Source organism: Anas platyrhynchos, chromosome 1 (genome assembly GCF_047663525.1).
Source record: "Anas platyrhynchos isolate ZD024472 breed Pekin duck chromosome 1, IASCAAS_PekinDuck_T2T, whole genome shotgun sequence".
In the NCBI taxonomy this organism is placed as follows: domain Eukaryota; kingdom Metazoa; phylum Chordata; class Aves; order Anseriformes; family Anatidae; genus Anas; species Anas platyrhynchos.
In genome coordinates this window covers 204,197,269-204,216,002 of record NC_092587.1, presented here as the reverse complement: position 1 = coordinate 204,216,002, position 18,734 = coordinate 204,197,269, and the positions used below count along the sequence as shown (strand labels likewise).

At 49.6% G+C, this 18,734-nt stretch overlaps 2 protein-coding genes across 5 annotated transcripts in view; both read left to right on the top strand.

Moving 5' to 3' along the window:
- The window catches only part of CAPN5 (calpain 5), a 42,578-nt gene extending 39,620 nt beyond the window's left edge, over positions 1-2,958 (top strand). For both annotated transcript variants that reach the window (XM_027466475.3, XM_072032906.1), the window contains exon 13: positions 76-2,958. In XM_027466475.3, the coding sequence (XP_027322276.1) occupies positions 76-258 (183 nt within the window). In that variant the 3' untranslated portion in view covers positions 259-2,958. The remainder of the gene's footprint in view (positions 1-75) is intronic.
- Positions 2,959-4,328: 1,370 nt separating this feature from the next.
- Positions 4,329-18,734, top strand: part of MYO7A (myosin VIIA) — an 86,839-nt gene continuing 72,433 nt past the window's right edge. For all 3 annotated transcript variants that reach the window (XM_038177874.2, XM_038177871.2, XM_038177870.2), the window contains exon 1: positions 4,329-4,476. The gene's annotated coding sequence lies outside the window, so the exon portion shown is untranslated. The remainder of the gene's footprint in view (positions 4,477-18,734) is intronic.

The window sequence follows — 18,734 nt, the reverse complement described above, 5'->3', positions numbered from 1 at the left end:
CCCTTCTCCTCCCCGACGTGGGAAGGTTGGTTGTATCCCTCAAGGATCCTCCCTTACCTGTTCTTTTTTCTCTAGATCTGGAACCACAACTTGATAAGTGACGAGTTCTTGGGGCAGGTGGCACTCACGGGAGACCCCAGCGACCTGCAGGCTGTGCACACGCTGCACCTCCAGGACAAAGGGAACAGGAGATCAAATGATCTGCCTGGAACCATCGCTGTGAGGCTGCTCAGCAGCAACGTGCTCACCAACGTCTGAGCCCTCAAGGACTTTTCTCCGGTGCCACATATGTATATATATACATATACAGACGTGCACACGCACACATATATATACACCCAGCCTCTCTACCACCTGCAAGTGTGTAGGAACGATGCATGCATTCCACTCAAAGGAGCCAAATTTGTGTTCTCAGTGTTCAAAACGGTGCCTTTTGGGGGAACCGCAACGATCCTTCTGCCGGCGTCCTCTGCAGCCCCATCACCGCCGCGCACCCCGGGGCATCTCCGCGTGTCCCGACAGCCAGAGCACGATGCCCTGGTGCTCTTTGTTTACACGGGGCTGGCACACACGTGCCACCGTGCACACGTGTGGCTGCCGTGGTGCCACCAGCCGCTTCAGCGCCTCTTCAGTGTCTCTGCTTGGGTGTAGAGTAGGGCGCGGGGAGTCCTCTCCCCGCGAATTGCCATTTAATCGCTTATCCGAGGAGGAGGCCACGTCAGCAAAGCAGAAGTGGAAAAATAGATTGGGGCTTTTGGGATGTTTTCCGGGTTTCTGAAGGATGCAAAGATGCCAAGGAGTGTGGTGGGACAGTTGTTCTCCAGAGCCAGGGTTTTTGAGCCGGTCTGGTCTCACCTCCTGGGTGTGCCTCTCAAACTGCCGTGGTGCCTGCTGTCTCCATTGCTTCGTGCAGTCCCTGTCTCTAGAGCTTGAATTTGGCTTTTGGCTGAGTGGGGTTGGGTTGCCTGATGGATATCAACATTTAGGTAAGAGGGGAACAGTTCCCCCCAAGACCAGAGCATCAGGTCTGATGGATGAGGAGCCTTGCTCAATGGGCATCAGCTTTACTGCTGCATACAGATCTCCATCGCATCATTTCTCAGTGCTTCACTTTCCCAAATTCTTTTTCAAAGCCGTGGGATTTTATCTTGTGCTAAAGGAAAGGAGCACTGCTCCCAGCACAGCCTGAAAATGCTAGAAATATTTAATGCAAATCAATGCCCATCTCCCTCCTTTAATTTCCATCTGCTAGCCTGGAGGATGAGTAGCACAGGGCTAAAGTCAGTCCCACAAGCACAACCCAAACACATTTTCAGGGGTCTGAGCATGGTCCTGCAGTGTGCAGGATCGTGCTCTGCTCCTGTTTGCCGTGAACCCTGGGTTTATCTTCCCTGTTCCACTGGGTGGCAGAATCCGGCTTCATTTAAACCATCCCAGTTGAAGGAAAACAAGCCCTCATCTGCCCCATCTGATCACGGCACATTGCAAAGCATTTTTTCTTCTGTTGTTTAGGTGTAGGGTTTTTTATGTGCCTTTCAAAATGGTGAGAGTTAAGGGTATTTCTGTGAACTTCACATGATTTTTTTAATACGCAGATCTTTTGCAGTCACCTCCGCGCAAGGGGAAGGGAACACACACGATGCAATGCTTCCTGCAAATGGGATTTTTTTTAATAGGTACAAGGCAATCATGATAAATCCTGGCCTGAGCAGAGTCCTCTGGCTGCAAGGATAAGTGAACAAGCTCTCTATTGCTACAGCAAGTAGGATTTCTGTCTATCCTGCAAAATGCCCATGTTTGTGCTGTAAAGCTGTAATTTTTTAAAGTCCCTAAAGATCTGCTAAGTCTGTAACATGCTAAATTGTTTCCCAAAGTCAAGTTAGGTGCCAGCTTCTAAGGCTGTTCTCCTTTCCTCATCATTAGCTGCCAAGCTCCTAAGGGCACGAACTGGATTTTGGGCAGCATGATTGAGGGTTATTCCGATTTGATCCTGGGTTTGTGCATGGGATTCATCACTGAAAATAAGTGGAAGCAGCGCTGTGGGGCCAGAAAGTCTGCTTTAGGTCTTAGGAGAGGATTTGGGATGCCTGGAAATACCCAGGAGAGGAGGGAGAAGAGCCACTGAGCTGGAGGAGAACATCAAGGGAACATCACAGGAGCTTTGCACCATCAGCAGACAGTGGGGACAGCCGGCGTGCCCGCTTGAGCCTCATTTTCTCAGGAAATCAGGCTGCCCATCGCTTCAGCCTTTTGGCCGGGGTGCCCAAAAAAAAGCTTGCTGGGGGGCAGCGCTGCCCCGACATTCACGGCCAGTCTCCTTCCTTCTACAGAGAATCAAGCCATAAAGAAAGGCAGCTTTTTAATACCTTCTTCAGAAAAAAATCATCATCATCATGCCATATCAGGACCAAAACTTTTTAATGTCAGTAATAGTTCTGTTCTTTTTTTCTTTTTTTTCTTTTTTTTTTTTCTTTTTGAAAATATTAAGTTTTTTCTTCCTTCTTTCCCCCTTCATTTCCAAGGGAATGACAAAAAATACCTTTTTTTTTTTTTTTTCTTATGTTTGCAGAGTGGACTGGGGAGGGCACTTATTGAAATGCCGTTGTGATTGCCGATGCCTTTTCTCTTTGAATGAAGCAAATGGAAATATTCAAGGTTTCTCAATAAGCCTGCTAAGCACTTTCCAGTCCCCCCCGGGATGGCGTAGGACATATCTCTGATTTATCTTCCATTTTTTTATGAATCATTTCATTGATTGCAAGTAGCCTGCCGTTGCACTCCGTGAAATCCGTTTTATTTTTCGTGTTGTGAGCGTCTTAAACCAGGCTATGACTTGTCTTCACCTCCACAGGCACTGACGTGTCACGCTGCACAAGAGCAGAGAGCGGGCCAAACAGAAAGCCAACGTTGTACAGCTGTAAACCTCCTATAAATAAATTGGGTATATTTTATTCAGAATCCCTGCCTCTGAGTCCTTTGGATGGGCTGCAGGGTTTTATTAATGAACTTTTTTCACTGGACCCATCCCAGGCTCCCCAAGGGTCTTTCAGCATCTCTTCGCCCCTCCTGCACTGCAACCTGCTAGGAATTTCTGTTTCTTAACATTAAACTACCAAAATTCGCATTATAGGGCCTCCTTTGCACCTGTAAGAGCATCTCCTTGGTGGAACAACCCAGCATGGCCACGAGATGGGGCTGGAGCCCTTCTCCCCTCTATTCCTGCAGCTCCCCACCCCAATACCCACAGGCAGACCCTACAAACACCCAGAGCAGGGCTTGAGTGATGCTGGGCACGGCCCCAGGTGGGTGGCCATAAATAAATCATCGGTGCTGGGCTTCCAACCAGCGATATGGCCAGAGCTGGCTCCTGTAAGAGGGCCAGCAGGGAGTTCCTAAGGGCTGGGGAAGGGATGGGGTGGCTGTGATGTGGCTTTTCCCCCGTTCTCAGCAGAGTTCCCGGTGCACCTTTAGGGATGGAGGCTTCCTCACACCACCCCTTACTTCTGCAGCATCACCAAAAATTTGGCTCTCCCTCTCCCCAGGAGGAGATGCTGTTTCAGGCGCTCTCTCTCACACTTTGGGCTGCAAACAGAGATTTCTGGGGATGGGAATCTCTTTGTCACTCCCCCTCCCCGATTAATTTCCAGGCTCACGTAGCCCTTGCTGTGCTTCAGCCCACACAAACCTCTGGAAAAGCAAAGCCAAAGCACGCTCCAGGTGGGCAAAGCTTAGAAACACCTCGTGTTAACACCCTGAGGTGTGTGGTTTGCAACATCCCCTAGCCAAAACGCAAAGCAAGGGACACTGGTGATGTTTTATGGCGCAAATAAAAGCCAGTCCCATCTTTCTGAGCAGGAGGAGGGAAGGATACTACCCCAGAATTGGGCAGGGGCAGAGTTCAGCTTGCAGGCAGAGCCTCGGCACCGTTTCCCAATCTTTATTATTTTCTCTCTCCTGATTTCCACGTTTACAATTTAGGCTTTTGCATTCAAACCAGAGCACCTGCCAGCTCCTGGCCCCATCCTGGGGGACCAGGATGCTGTCCTCTTGCTTTGCACACCCCTGAGCCCTCAGAATGGGGCTGGGAGCTGTTTCCAGCCACACCTTTGCCCTAAAATCCAGCGGGGCTCTGCACATCGAGGTCTCCAAGACGCAAAGCTCGTAGCCCCCCCAGGCTGGGCGCAGCCCCCAGGGGCTCATCGGGGGGCGGGTTTGGGATGCGGGGATGCTTGGGAACATGATCAGGGATTTCTCCCCGAGCTGGAGGGATCTTACACACGTCCACACACACACGTAGGCACTCACACACACACCGGGGGCTGGCTGTAAGCCGGCTCCTCCCCTGCTAAGAAGCTCAGCGGGCAGGGCGGCCGCTGCCCTGGCTCCCTCCCGCAGGCAGAGCAGCTCGGTGCAGGGCACCCGAGCCCCTTCCCCAGCCCTAAAGGCGACCCCCGGCCCTGGCCATGCCCCGTTAAGGTAAGGAGAAGGGCACCCATAGGTGCGCAACCGGGAGAAACCCGGCTGAAGGTTGGGGATGCCGCGGCTGGGATTGCGATGGGGTGGGTGGGGTGCGATGTGGGGGGGGGGGGGTTGCAGAGGGGTCCTCTTGCCGGCCAGCCCACCCCATAACCCAAATCAAACCAGGGGAAAGGGCTGGGAGTAGCTGGGGAACCCCCAGACCTGCCCGGAATGGCCGGCAGCTGGGCTCCTGCAGCACGGATTAGCGCCTCGGTAATTTCCAGCTTAATTGGGTTTGGGTCACCTAGCAGTGAGCGAGGGCATGGGATTGGGGGCTATTTCCCCCCTGTGCTGGGGAACGAAGGACCCTCCCCTTCCATCCTCAGCCCCTTCAATTGCTCGGGAAGCTGCCCGACACAGATCCAGGTTGTGTTTTTTGTCCCCTGGGTCACACCGCTGCTGCTAAGCACCTTCGCAGGGTGTTTAAATTATTTAGGGCCATCCCCGGGCAAGGACTGAGAGCCAGCACGGGACAGGGATTCCCACAAAGCAGCTTGCATTTCGCTGCCTGGTTTGGGACACGCAGGGGCTGGGCTGCAGCGGCTGAGTTTGGTACCAAAAAACACGCAGGTGGAGTTTAAGGGGCGACAGGTCCGTGGGTTTAAGGTTTCCTGGTGGTCTCTGTAATAGTAAAAGGGTCCTGCAGGAGCTGAGGGTGGTATTTCCACAGCCCCAAGGTTGTGTGCGCCTCTTTTCATAGTCCAGGGGAAAGGATGTGCAAGGACCAGCCTTGTGGGGTTAATCTGTGCCTTGCTTCAAGATATCAGGAGCTCTGTAGGATGCTGTGGATCTTATCTCTGTAAGAAGAGGGACCACAGGGTCCCAGGGGTGGTGGGGTGAAGGTATGGGAGGGAGTTTTTGGCAAAGCTTCAGCCCCAATCTGCTTGCCCTTGAGACCCTCTGCACCTAAACCCTGTCCTGCACCTCAGCTCTGTCCCGCAGGGACAACCCAGGGCAGACCCAGGACAGCTCTTCCCTCCCCTTGACTGATGCTCAAGTGGATTTCACCTGTTGCTTCACACTTTCTGAGCCTGCTGGTTGCCAAAAATACGTGTCCAAACGGTGCTTAACATGCCTGACTCTTACTGAGGGCTTTGTGCTTCTGCACAATGGACATTTAGGGCCAGAGGCTGCTCTGGGGCTTTGTGGGGTGCAGCTGGAGTATCCCCATCAAGCTACAGCATCCCCTCACTGACACCAAAATTTAGGAGATCTGAAAGAGGCCGAGGGATGAACCCCTTTGCCACGGCACCATTATTTCTGTCCCATTTCTCCCCCACCCCGTGCAGCCAATCCTTCTTGCCCCCCTAATAAGTTTCCGTGGAGCAGGGGCTGTTGCACAGTGTTCCTCTCTTGTGCTGGCTAACTTGTGACTTCGCAATCCTTGGGTTGCCATGGAAAGGATTACGCTGTGATTAATGAAGGCATTGTCAGCTCCCGTAGGTTGTTTTCAAAGCCTTTCCTGGAGCTGCAGAGTGGCAGAAAGGGGCAGAGGGAGAGGAAGCTGCAGCTCCAGGCACGTTTTTGGTTTTCTCCACCAAAAATCGCGCCGCCAGGTAGCAGCTGCTGCCTCGGCTCCCTGCCAGATCATCCCTGCTGGTCCTTTCTGAGGGTGGAAGGAGAAACGGTGACTTTCGCTCTTCACCTTAAAAAAATACAACAAATTAAAACCTGCCAGGGGTTCCTTGTTCCCAAAGCTCAGTGAGACGAGTGTCACCGTACCAAGGGGCTGGCAGGATGTGCAGGCGGCGGGGAGGAGAGCTTTGTGCTGGGAAATGCTCTGCTCAGCAAGGGAGAGGAGAGCCTGCTATGGGACAGGATGGTTTCTTTGGGACAGTCAGGTCCCCACGCCAGGAAACTTCTCGTTCCCAGCTGCCATCCATCCCCTACCCCACGTTTAACCTGCTGTACCAACCTAGTGCTTGGCCAGGGCACAGAAGACCTGAAATCCATGTGCATGGAGTAAAAAATTATGCTTTAAGTTGATTGCAGACTTTATAGGTTGCCTTGGGTGGAGGTTCCCACTGCTGTTGCTGCTGCCCAAGCAGCCTGGCCTCCAAATTTTAGCTGTGTGGAAGAAGAAAGGCTTGCAGGAGGATGTGCCTGAGTTGTTCTGAGTGTCAGCAGAGCTGAGACCAATGAGTCCTGGTCTTGCCATAAGCACAAACCTTGTCCTCTCCCCACCTGATGGGACACCAGGTTGTGTGATGGGAGCTGTGCCCCAGGAAGCAAAGCCATTCCTGGCTGCAAAAAGGGCAGGATGAAGCTAGGATGCTTGGAGAGAGGATGGGCACAAGGCAAAGAGTGGGAAAAGGGGATAAATAGAAAGCAGTGGGTATCTACAGCGCCTGGATTAAGGTAACCATCAATGACAAGAAGAAAATGTGAAGACTTTTAGAAATATTATGCTTTAGTCTTGTCGGACTTGCAGGTTACAGCTGTGAAATAACTTCCATCTCAGAGGGCTTTGCATATGCTGAGTGGGACTCACCTGCCCAAGGTACTGGGGCACGGGGAAAATCTGCTCTGAGCTCTGCCTGGGCTAGATTTGGGACCAAGCCCCACCTCGTGGGACCAAGCTGTTGTATGTGATCCAGAGAGCACGTTTCACTCCTCTGTTGACGTATCTCACTTCTAGTAGTAATAATAACAATAATAATAATAAAAGCAGATCAGATGGTAGAGGAGAGGAATGGAAAGTGAGCTGGCCTTGCGCACCTGTGAGCCCACTGCACTACGGAGTGCTGTTCTCGTCCCTCCATTCCCAAAATGATGTAGGTGGGTTAGAGAGGGTTTAGAGAAAGGAAGGATTTCCCCTAGTTTTCTTAGCCGTCTTATGTAATACAAAAAGAAGGGAGCATCAGAAAAAAACTAACAGGGACCAGGCTGAAAGCAAAAAAAAAGAGTTTACCCAATCTGGCATCTGTGGCAGTCCTTAACACAAGATGTTGTGGATCCTAAAAGCATTCATGGGTTAAAAAGCAGCTGGACAAATTCATCAGTGAAAAGGCCTTCAAAAGCTATGAAATATATATTAAAAACAAAAGGCACCCGTCTCTGGCTCCAGAAGTTCTTGAGCTGCATTATTAGGGTTTGGTGGGGTATTAGGGAGAAGTACCAATGAGTCAACACCTTGTTTTTATTATTTTATTTTATTTTATTTTATTTTATTTTATATTTTATTTTATTTTATTTTATTTTATTTTATTTTATTTTATTTTATTTTATTTTATTTTATTTTATTTTATTTTATTTTATTTTATTCTATTCTATTCTATTCTATTCTATTTCATTTCATTTCATTTCATTTCATTTCATTTCATTTATTTTTTGCCCTGGGCATCCTCTGTTGGCCACACTCAGAGAAACACAACAGATTCAACCCACAGACTGTATCCAGTAGGGGCATTTTACATAGGCGAGCGCTTCCTGAGCTCATGTCTCACTCAGAAAGGTTTGTTCATGCCCTTAGATCCTTGAAACCATTCTTTTGAGATATTTGCCTCCACGTACCTAGCTGTCTCAGAGGAGATCAGTTGTCAGTCTCATCCCTTTGGTACCAGTATCATGGAATGATACTGCTTGGAAGCAGCCCTGCAAGCCCAGCTAAAATGCATCAAACCTTTGCCCCCTCATCTGAGTTTGAGGGTGTTTTCCAGCACCAGTGGTGCCTGCCACTGCTTTGTGCTGTCCCTGCTATTTTTGTCCTGCTTCCTCTCATCCCTTGGCTTGGCTGGATCGGAGCCATCGAGGCCAGCAGATTTACCCTGTGCTGAAACAGGCTCCAGCACCCGCATGCACTGCGTTTGCCTCTCCTACAGCCTGCAGAAGGTTTCGGTCTGGATAAACAAATGGGTTAAGAAATAAATGGGGTGGCTATTTTAGCTATAACCCCCATGCAAGAGCCTTTCTCAGCCCCTTTGAGGAGCTGCACACAAAGGGAGTGAAGAAGACCATCCTCATCTGCCCTGGAGCTCATATCGCTGGAATTACTGGTGTTATCTTGACAGCTCCCAGATGTGCCCCCATGGTCTGGTGATGCTACAGTAACCTTGAGCCTCCCCCAAAATAATAAATGGACAAATTCCTTTGGTTTCTGCAGGCTTTCAGGGCTCGCAACTACTTCAGAGCACTTGGGATGCTTTGGCACAGCCTGCCCAGGGGTCAAGAGCCCTGGCAGGAGCTATTAGACCTTTTATGTAATTCAGTAAAGCAATACACAGCGTCCTATAAACAATTAATGAGCAGATCAGCCCAATCTGCTGGCTGAGGAGAGTTTCTAAGAGTGCAGCTGTGTTAATCCAGCAAGGCACGGAGATGCTGCTGTCCCTGTGGCTAAATGCCATGCCTGCACCCAAAGGGGACATGCAAGCACCCGGTTGTCTTGGCCAAATCTCCGTGAGAGCCACATGAGCTTGGGATACCACAACGGGGCAAATCATGAGTCCTGTTAATAGTTTGGGGTGGTGGGTAGCAGAGGGAGAAAGCCCACTGAGCAGCCTTGTTGCTCTTAGAAATAATCCTCTGGATGTCCCCCAGTGCCCTGTTATATCTGTTTGGTAGCAGACTACTGCAAACCAGACCCTGACTTCCCATCACAGAGCTCCGGGAAGATATGAGGTAAAAATGTTGAACTCAGAGCAGGGACAGTGGCTTGTCTCCAGCAACACCCACTTCTTACGTGGAGCTGAGAGCAAATAGTAAATAGTAACAGCCACCTCTTTCCTCGAAGGGATACCTCAACATACTGCAAACAAGGGTGGGAATGGAGCAGCTCGTTAAAAGGAGAATAAATGAAGTCCCTGATTAGTGCTGACTAGCTCATCTAGTCTGATTTCCATAGGAAATGAGGCTTCTGTGGTCACGCTGCCCGGCTCTTGCCATGTGTCACGTAATCACAGGGGAGTTTCTTGGCCAAGTTCACTCCAAATTTGACAGCTCTGCTGCAAGGAAAGAGAGTTCCTAGGCACTTCGTGAAAATCTGCAGGCAGGCGTGGGTGAAAATTGATGCCCTGCAGAAGGATGCCAGCCCTTGTCAGACCTGGAGAGCCTCAGTGGGATGTGAAAGCTGTTCTAGAAATCCCACCTGCATGGGACTGCGCCCTAGGGACTGTCAGGAAATAAAATGGATTGGAGTTTTATGGTTGTAAATGAGGCTTTGTCAGCTCTGCTGCTGACAGAGAGATGTCTAGCAGCGTTTCTGGCTCCGTTCTTCACCGGGTGGGAACTTGGCATAGGGCAAAGTCACTTCACCTCTTGAAGCCTCCACTTCTTTTGCTCAGCCAGGCTGCTCAGGGATGCACTGAATTTTGCTACGTGCCTTCATGACACCTAGCACTTGTGCCTTGTAGTCTAAACCTTGTTACGACCAAGATATCCAAGCACAGCACCAGCTCAGCCAGGTGATGCCCACGTGCCCAAGCACTGCCAGCGACTGCACGCCCCACCAAATGCGAAGAGCAAAAGACAGAGCAAAAACCAGTGACTCAGATTCCCCAGCTGCAAAATGAACACGACATCTTGCGTGTGCAGCCGATGAGTCAGGAACCTCCTGTCCCCATCTCAATGGGGCTATTACAGGGCTGATGTTTCCAGCGCTGCCTCATGGTGCCCCGAGGGATGCGATGGCGATTGCTGTTAGTGAAGTTGGTTGTACCAAAGGCACCCTGAAAGAGCAGAGCAGAGTTTCCACTTGGTTTGTACACTTTGTTCAAGAAAAACTCAGTAGGTCAGGTTGATGGTTGGACTTGGAGACCTCGGAGGTCTTAGGTAGCAGCAAGAGTAGAGGGTGAGGTGGCAGCTTATTAGGACAATTTAAGGACAGAGAAGAGCAGGGAAGCTGCCTTTATTAAAGGCGTTTTGATCTGGAGTTGTAGGCACAGACTTGGTGTCTACAGGAAGCACAATGTGCCTTCCTGGTCTGCCCTTGGACTCCTCTGTGACCTTGGGGACAGTCACATCATCCCTCTGTGCCTCAGTTTCCCTCTGTGTGAAATGAGGACAGCATCATCCCCTCCTCTGTAAATTGCCTGGGATTTGTGAGTGAATAACACAGCTTGCTGGGGTGATTACTGCAATAGTGGCTGCGGTAAAGACTCTCTTTAATGAACCTTTCTATAGAAAAAAAAAAAAAAAAGAGAGAGCAGTGGGTCAGTAATTAAATTATTGAACTGCAATTAGTCTGGCGTTCAGCTCCTAACTCTGACATACAGTAGATCACATAGTGACTGCTCTAAAAGGGAATACCTTGTGGGATTTAGAAGGATCTCAAGTACTTAAACCCCTCCAAAACTACACCAGCTCCTGGTGTGCCATAGGACAACTCACCTAAGAACCCAAAAAATGTTATGCTGAGGCCCTGGTCCCGGTCTGCCATGCTCTGCTCCTTCTCCTGCCCTCTGTTGTGGAGCAAGGCCTCTGCTCTTGCAGATTGAGAATATGGAAAGCTGGGAGGGCCAAGGAGATAATGCAGTCCCTCCTCCTTCATATCATGGCCTAGTCATACCTGAGCAATGCCACCAAAAGATTAAACCTTTTTTTGAGCTAAAGGCTAACGGCTGTGGTTCAGCTGTTGGCAGAGCCCAGGCAGCTCTGAAGGTTTCTGCCTCCTCAGCCTGGTGCAAACCAGAATGTGTCACTCATGAGTCTCCTCCCAGACCCATGTGTTCATTGCAGGACACAATAACCTGAAGTCAACCTCTACCATGTCTGCAGATGTCCCCGTGTGCTCTGGACCAACGAGGGGCCTGGGACACAAGTCCTGTGAGGAGCGGCTGAGGGACCTGGGGGGGTTGGGCTGGAGAAGAGGAGGCTCAGGGCAGAGCTTATTGCTCTCTGCAACTGCCTGAAAGGAAGGGGTGGGGAGCTGGGGGGCGGCCTCTGCTCACAGGGAACCAGGGCCAGGAGCAGAGGGAACGGCCTCGAGTTGTGCCAGGGGAGGCTCAGGTTGGCAATGAGGAGACATTTCTGCTCAGCAAGAGCGGTCAGGCCTTGGGACGGGTTGCCCAGGGAGGTGGGGGAGTCCCCGTCCCTGGGGGTGTTCAAGGAGAGGTTGGACGTGGTGCTTGGGGACAGGGCTTGGTGGGGACATTGGTGGTAGGGGGTGGTTGGGGCAGGTGATCTTGGAGGTCTCTTCCAACCGTAATGATTCTGTGATTCTGTGACTTCCCATATGGGCCAGCACCGTGCAGGACTTGTGTGCTCGTGGGCTGAATCACCCTCAGGCTCACATATTGGCTTCATTCTTCATATCTTCTTGGCCAGTGCTATGCCTCACTTAGAGATCCTAGCAGGACTGGGAGTTCGTAAAGAAGGGATGAAAACAAATTGCAAACACCCTGAGGCCAAGCTGCAAGTGCAGCATTTTGCCTAGACTCACCCAGTCTGCTAGGAACGGCTTACGCTGAAATTACACCTGCCTGCCTTGCCAAAGGATACTTTATTTGATTCATTACTGTTGAAAAATACTCAGTCGCAGGTAGAGGCTGGTGCACAAAGGGAAATTGCCCTCCTCGGGAGGCTGGGGCGAGCTGGGATCGGATGCCACGGCGAGGCATTGTTCTGCTTCAGCTTCTTGAAAGCAAAGGGAGGAGGAAAGGTCAGGCCTTTTGTTCAGCTCCTCTACCTGCCCGGCTTGTTGGAGGGATTGAATGCAGGGCAAATCTATTCAGCTTCCTGCTGGAGGCTTAAAAAATTGATGCCCGTTTCCTGACTGCTCTCAAAAGAGAGCTGAGTACTGATTCTCTGACTCTTCAGAGGAGGGAGTTTTCTGGTTTCTTGCTCTAAAGCAGCCTTCTTTTTTGGCTGGGGCTCATTCAGATGAGGTGTCTCACTGTGGGGTACTGCTACCGAGACCCTTCAAGTGGTGGTCTGAGGGCCACATTAATCCCATAGGGTCAGCTAAGTGTGATAGGGCTCAATATGTCTTCTGACCTATTCCCAGATGCTCAGGGAGTACAGGGATGGGGCAGAAGAAGGGACGTCCAAACAAAACCAGCTGCCTCAGGCTTCCTCTGGAGGTTATGGAGAGAAATAATGTTGACTTCTCCAGCAGATTGAGTGAATCAGACCTTGGAAGCACCCATTTGTCTCCATAGCCATGGAGGTGATCTCTGCAGATGGGATGAAATGCAGTGATACATCCGAACAGCTCAATCCCTTTGGCTGTCAGATGGGACTTGGAGCATACACACACACAAAAAAAAGATTGAGAACCACAAAATCAACTAAATGTCAACATTATCACAGCAAAGGGGAGGATGTGTGCTGATTTGGTGCAGAAGGCCATGGCAGAGCTTTGTACGAATGAAATCCTGTTCTAGGTTTTGCATGATTTTATCTTACTCGATAGACTCCAAACTAATCTGGATAAACACTGGTCACACTAGAATTCGTTCCCAGCACTCTTGTGATCTGTGCACATGGCCTGGGGCAGGCAAAGAAATGCTCAGGCACCGCTTTGCACCATTCCTAGGTAGAAAGTTCATTATAGGATGGGCACTTGGCATTGGGAAAACATTTGCTTTTGTCTTGAGCTCTGTTTAAAATCACATCCTAATGCCCGCGGTGTCTTTGGATTAGTTTTATTTCCTTTAATACTGTCAGAAATGTTTTATGAGGATGTGGTGTTAACTTTGTGTTGCACTCATGCCCCCTCAGCACAGCTGAACATGTGTATAATGTAAGGCTTTCTGGGGAATGTTTTTGCTTGCACTAATCCAAAATATGAAAGAGTTTGGGTAACTCCCTGCGGAGATCAGTACTGGCTTGCAGAGCACCAAGGAGGCTTGGAGGTCCTGCAGCTGGATTTGAGCACCCACAGACATTTTGCTCGCTGATTCAATGCTTTGCAGAAGTGAACAGGATGGCACGGCCTGGAGCCATCGTCACGGGCGGGGATGAATTCCTGCAGCTCCTGGTGGAGGAAGGCACGGAGGATCACATTCCTTTCACCTGCTGTCTTCTAAATCACTTCACAGCCAGATATCACCACCTCGGTGTCTCGTGGTGCCCTGATTGTCAGCTTGTGGAAATAACACAGTTGCTCTGAAGATGATTGTGTCTCTGACAGTTCGCACTGCTGGGGCTCTGCCCAGTGAGTTTTTTAGATGGGTCAGCACAAACAACCCTGTTTACATTTTTAGCTGACCCTTAGCCTGACCAGGTTTATCCTTCAGTCAACCTGATGTAGCGAAAGATGTCCCTGCTAGGGCATGGGGAACAAGCTAGGTATCTTTTAAGGTCCCTTCAAACCCAAACCATTGTCTGATTCTACAACCAGTGTGAAGAGCTCAGGACATGGTTTAACTGCTCATTTTTTTAGAGAAAAGCAAAATATTTTAGAAGCTTCCAATTCTGCCTGAAGTCTCTTGAAAATCAGGTCCTGGTTTTGGTTGTTAAAGTCTTTGGCTGGAAATTCTACCTACTGCCCAACCCCTGACACCCCTCTGTCACTCGTGTTGAGTAGATTACACCCTATTTATTGGTGGTTTCAGTTACGAGAATCACTTCCTTGGGTTTCAGTTGCACTTGCAGAATGACAGACTGCAGTGTGCATGAGCTTTGCACTTTCTTCCTTGAGCTACTTGCAGAAAGAGAAAAAATAAAAATAAATTACAGCAATGGAAACTATCTGTGTAAATAATACATCACTTCTGCTCGCACCCCTGGACTACTTTACTGCAATAGTCCACCTTGGTATCTGCAGTCTTTTCTCCCTTAAGTTATTTGGCTAGTTGATTAGCAGACTGTTCTCTTCTCTGGAGAGAGGGTACTTTTTACTTCTAGTAGCTGGAAGCTTCTGGGCTTGGAGATCCCGGATTTGATCTTTGTGGGATGACTGAAGCATCTCTTTATGTAAAAAAAAAAAAAAAGCTTACCAGGTCTTCCCTGGGAACATCATCCACCCACACCAGAAAGAGAAACATGGAAGCCCAACGGGAGCACCCTGAAATCTAATTAAGAGCTAATCCTGTGGCTCTCAGTGCTGTAATGCTGAACACCATAGAAGCAGCTATAAAAAAGCTGTGTGTTCCCTAAAACAGCCCTTGCAGCCCATGCTGCCTGTTGTTCAGTTGCATCATGTTGCACTGATGACTAGAGTGACATGGGGAGCCCTTTTGGGGACCCAAGGCTTCATGAGGGGTCTTTACCCTTCATTATCACATAGTCTTTCATATATCACCTTGCAGCTCTGTCTGAACCTCAGTTTTTCCCCATTTTCCATGCAGCAGGACCCACAACTGAAGGGGAATTTATTCTTTCCACCCAAATGCACCTCTTGTTCAAAGCAGCTCTTCCTCTGCCTCCCAGTATCACCATTACTGTGTTAACTGGAAATCTGGTGGCCACTCCAGGTCTGATCAAAAGGCTGTAGGAAAGACATTTTTTTTTTCCTTTCAGTGAACTCAGATCAGGGTTTTTTCCAGTAAGAAACGCTGTGCTAATCATCTCCCAGGGCATTTGAGTGCCTGCAGACAGTTTGCATCACGGATGCACTGCTCACGTGAGATGGTGAGGTGGGTAATTCCCGTGTTTTCTGCACCTTGTGGGTGCTGTGACCTCCCTTGCTGAGGTGACGGTTTCCTCGCATTCCTCTTGTCACCTGTCAGCCTGACCTCAGGCTGATCCCTTCGTGCGGAGGCGGCAATTAAGATGCAAAGAAGGGAACTTTCTCAGCACGGCGGCAGGTGGTTTGCTGACCAGGCAGTGTTCACCCTGTCTCCATCACAAGAGAGGTTTTATCTCATCGTGTTTGCTCGCTCAGGGAGTGCTTGCGAGTCTCCTGGAGGATGAAGATATTTGCATCATGGGAGAGGGAGGTATAAGTGGATGGCCATTACCATCGACATATCAGTCCAAAGCCAGGATGCTCAGGGGCTGGAGCAGCTCTGCTGTGGGGCCAGGCTGAGAGAGCTGGGGGTGGTGGGCCTGGGGAAGAGAAGGCCCCAGGGGCAGGAAAGCTGGGGAGGGACTCTTGGTCAGGGCTGGGGGGACAGGACGAGGGGCAGTGGCTGGAGCCTGGCAGGGGGGAGGCTTCGGGGAGGCCTTGGGAAGAAATTCTGCCCTCTGAGGGCGCTGAGGCCTGGCCCAGGCTGCCCAGAGGAGCTGGGGGTGCCCCAACCTTGGCAGTGCCCAGGCAGGGCACCTGGCATGGGGTTGGAATGAGGTGATCCTTAAGGTCCCTTCCAACCCAAACCATTCTGTGTTTCTAAGTTTCTGTCCAAGGTGGGCTCAGAATCCATAGAGTTTTTGTTATGAGAGTCTGATGTTCAATTCATTGAAAAGCAGAGTGAGAAGGGCTGGGAGAAGGACATAAGTGCCTTCACAAGGAGCACAGACCAGGTGTTGACGCTCTGAAAAACCAACAGACACAGGCCATACAACGGAGAGGACATGGCATGTCGTCAAAGCAAGGGCACATACCTCTTGGGAAGAGTTTCCCAGACACAAAATGAGAAGATACTTCATTTTAAACAAAAAGGATGGTTTGATCTTTGGAGCTAATTGCTTAGAGAAGTGGTGGGTTGTGTCTGTTGATGTGTTTGGATCAAGCGAGCAGGGAAGACACTTGTTAGCCAAGAAGAAGGTGGATGGCTGCTGTGTTCAATTTCATGGTCTAGCATCTTCTGACCTCAAAGCCCTGGTTCTGATGAAGGGCTCAATGCTTAGAGACCCCCCAAACTGGTGGATTTATTACTTTAACTTCATTCGAGAGCCATTATTTCTCTTTCCAATCCGAATCCTGCTTTTGGTAAGGACAAGGTCACTTGTCTCCAAGGGCATAGGTCTGACCTTCTTTTTATTCACCATTTCTCAGATGAACAGTAAAAAGCATTGCAAAATCTTTAATCCCTCTCAGATCCCTTGCTGGAGGGCAGGAGGTGAAAGGAGCAGTGTGCAGAGAGCATTGGCGTGTTAAATCTCTTCGCTCAGCTGGGGTGGTACATTACACTTCTGCCAGTCAAGTGAAGTAGAAGTAAGGCAGTGAATCAACAGCCAGTTCTCTTGGCTTTTCACACTATTAGGTGCCCGGGGTGTTCCCCAAATCAAGCTTTACACCAAGCTGGGTGAGCAGACGACAGGCTGTCACTGAATGTCAGTGAACCCTTTAAATTCATTATTCATTTTCTTCATTGCATTTGCAGATGGGAAAATGATGTGAGATGTGGGACTTCAGGAGAAAGGAACAGAACTTGCACTTAGAAGGGAAGACCTGAATTTTTCCTAGCCAGTGCTCAATGGGCATTTGCTCTGGAGGATTAGCATCACGTAGCGATGCCCCAAGCAGTGTGGCCGGTCATGTGGCTGGATTCTGGTCCTAAAGTGCCAAAAAGGAGAGCAGAAATGCCAGTGAAACAGATTGGAAAAGCGATCTCCTTCTTTGCAATTGCAGGGGAGCAGCTTTGTCCAGACTCCTCCAGAGCTGAGCTCTGTTGGGTTTCCCTTGATCTTGCAATCAGGATGTCTTCCGAATCATCAAGAAAGTCATGGAGGAGGTCACCAGCGTGGAGAAATCCACACAGAGATGAGGGTGGGAATGATGTTCCCTACCCTCACCTGCCAGGGAGGGCCGGAGGGTCCAGATGGCTGCTTCATTGCACCATGAATTAGAGGGCAGCTGGTCTCCCTGGTGCTCAGACAAGCCCAATCCTTCTTACTGACCCCCGTGGGAAGAACAGGGAGGGCAGTCTGCTTCGTGCCCTGCCCTTCCCTTTTGGGGTTTTCCCTGCTGGGGAAAGCTGGTTGCCCCTTACATAGCCATTTGACTAATTAACATGACATCAGTAATGACTGGAATACTTATGAGCTACCTTGTGGGGTGAGATCTCTGTGTTTTTGGACAGGGAAATCCCACAACCCAGGAACTCAGTTGCTGGAAAGAGGAATAATTTAAAGTGCTACAGAGAAGATTCAAACAGAGGTTTAGGAAAGCTGCCTCACAGCCTTTCAGATATTAAGTGGGCACGTGATTTTCCACCAGTCATCCGTCTTCTAGAGAAAGCAAAATTAATTCATTAAATATGGCCTGCGGCCAAAATTTGGCTAAAGTGCCTAGTGTGTATTTCCTGACAAACAGTGATGCCTTGGCTGCACCAGGACAGCAGTTCCTTCTCCAGGGAAAGAAGAGGCAGGCAGTGCAGAGGGATCATGTAGCTGGTCTGGATATTTTCCAAACAACCCCTTGTTTTGTGGGATTGAGTCTGTCCCATATTGTGTCTCTTTGGGATGTTTCCCCTGGAGATGGTTGAGAGGGGTGGAAAGACACAGAATCACACAGAATCGTAGGGGTTGGAAGGGACCTCAAGAGATCATTGGGACCAACCCCCTAAAGACATTTATTTTTTCTTCAGTCCTCCCATAAATGTTCTCCTTTTAGCTGGGACAGCACAAAAGATAAATATATGGCTGAAACCCGATACAAAATACTTGGTTTTGTATGACTTGTCTGGACCATTCTGTCACCGTAAGGGAAATGTCTTGTGTCCTGCAAGATCATCTTTCATCAGCTTTCACATCCCCCGTGTCTCGTGGGACTCGCAGCTCTCAGAAAGTGTGCCTTTTTGCCGACTTTCTAAGAGTGTTTCACGAGAGTTTTTACTATTATGGAAAACGTTCCGCATCATAAATTTAACAATTGCTGATTGCCATGCAGTGCGGGTGACTTGGAGATTAAAAGCTGCAGAAATTTAATTCCTTGAAAGCATTTTTCGTTTGCGGAGACCAGACCCATTTCACGCTGGGAGCATCGTGAGGTGACACCACACCCCAGGAAGCACAAACATAGGATTTTCCTATGTAAAGCACATGCAAATCCCACAAAGGTACAGCACGTACAATAGGTGAGGACGGAGCGTGGAGATGCTCTGCCTAATGCAGATATTATCTGTGGGCTACGGTGGAGGGCTTGGTCTTTCCTTTTCCCTCCTGAAAGCAGTTTTGCTTAGAAGTTGATCAGTCCATCCAGCCTTGTGAGCAGTAAGGACAGGGCAGCTCTTCACATGCATGAACTCGTAGCCTGGGATTTGGGAGGTACGTGCAAGAAATCAGCATCAGCCTGTTTGCCCGTTAATCTTTGGATAACTTTCTAGGACTCCGTTTACAAAACACCACTTGCATAAGCAACCTCCAGTCCCTGTCTCATTCACCACCGTGCAGGCATTAATCCTGGTGTCTTAGAGGATTGTCTCACACTGTCTGGAATTAATATTATGAAA